The 1,285-nt window shown below is 50.7% G+C and overlaps 1 protein-coding gene across 1 annotated transcript; it reads right to left on the bottom strand.

Annotated features, from left to right (window-relative positions):
- Window positions 1-1,133, bottom strand: PPTG_18299 (hypothetical protein). The gene is made up of 2 exons (XM_008916357.1): window positions 999-1,133; window positions 1-919 (listed from the first exon to the last, which is right to left on the bottom strand). Exons 1-2 carry the CDS (start codon window positions 1,116-1,118, stop codon window positions 20-22), a joined length of 1,020 nt encoding a protein of 339 aa, XP_008914605.1. The 5' UTR covers window positions 1,119-1,133; the 3' UTR covers window positions 1-19.
- Between the last annotated feature and the right edge of the window lie 152 nt (window positions 1,134-1,285).

Below are 1,285 nucleotides of genomic sequence, written 5' to 3'. Positions count from 1 at the left end.
TTTTTTTATATTTTTTCTATCAAGTTTTCCGTTGCGCTTTTCGAGCCAAGAAACGTGCCCTGGCAGCGGCGATAGCGTCCTCCTTGCTCGGTTTCGCCTCTTCGCACTGGTCTTTCGGTGGCTCGGCCTTGGTACTAACCTCCTTGCGCTCTGGCGAAGACCGTCTACCCTCGTCTGGTTGCTTGTTGCTTCTCGTTTTCTTGTTCGCAGGTTCGTCAACAGGAGTGTTTGTTGTTTCACGTTCATGGTTGTCAAGTTCACGCTCGCGTCCTCGCTCAGCTCTAGCCGGTTCCTCGCTAGTTGTCGCATCATCTCGTGCCTCTTTAGCTGTGTACGCACTTCGCGCATTGTCCGTCGAGCCACCCATCGCGATGTTCTTATTGAGATTAGCGTAAAAGCCTGCCATTGCATGCTCGCCCTGCTTAGTGACGTCTTCTTGCTCCTCCACGGCAGCAAGCCGCGCGTCCTCTGCATCCCAGCGCTGCATTTCCTGTAGTTTTCTCTTATACGAGGCTGAAACGAGCTTCTCTTTGTCTCCGTACAGCGCATCGTCAGCCTTGCGCTCATTGAGCAGTCGGCGCTCGCGAATGCGCTCGTTCTCGACCTCTCGGATCTTTGCTTGTTGCAGCAATGTGCTAATGTATTTGGGCTTCTTCTTCTCCTCTTCTCTCTTAACGGCGCGCTTCTCAGCTTCAGTCTCCCGCGCGCTCTTCATGTCGTCGTACACTGCGTCGTAGTCGAAGACGGAGGCGTCTTCAGCCAGAGCTTGGGCGCGCACCTTATCCACTTGGCTCTGCTGCAGACTGCGGGCTGCTTCAGCTCCGACTCGACGTATTGCATCCTTTTCGCTCTCTTCTGTCTTCTCCTTACTGCTCCTTCCAGCTGCAGCTGCGAATACATTGAAACTTGTCGAGATTTCCTGGCAGATTGATACATGGTTGTTCAGAGTGATTACGCGAAGACGGGAGCGAGAGAGAGAGTGAAACTTGCATGTATACCTTCTTCTTTGCATCCTTTTTCGGGAGAACCAGCCCGTACTGCTTTGTTCCAGACGCAAAGGGCGCAGCGAGCGGCTTCTTCTTGTTCTTGCCGGTCGATATCTTCATGGAGAACGCCATCACAACTCAAAATGGGTCAATGGAGCTAAAACGATGGCAAAAAAGGGCAACAATACTCGTTAAAGTACGATAAATAAAAATTAAAGACAACAATTATTGTCAAGACAATTAAAATTGCAAAGGGCGGAATAAGTGTTTGAACTTTCATCGTGTTAATGGTCGGTGCA

This window comes from Phytophthora parasitica (assembly GCF_000247585.1).
Source record: "Phytophthora parasitica INRA-310 unplaced genomic scaffold supercont2.82, whole genome shotgun sequence".
NCBI classification, from domain to species: domain Eukaryota; phylum Oomycota; class Peronosporomycetes; order Peronosporales; family Peronosporaceae; genus Phytophthora; species Phytophthora nicotianae.
Note: the sequence above shows the minus strand (reverse complement) of the source record. Positions and strands in the feature narration are given on the sequence as shown.

Excerpts from the sequence above, each read along its gene's own strand:
- PPTG_18299 (XM_008916357.1), bottom strand. The coding sequence starts at position 1,118 with ATGGCGTTCTCCATGAAGATATCGACCGGCAAGAACAAGAAGAAGCCG. Across the intron at positions 920-998 it reads AAAAGGATGCAAAGAAGAAG|GAAATCTCGACAAGTTTCAA; the intron begins GTATACATGCAA and ends TCAATCTGCCAG.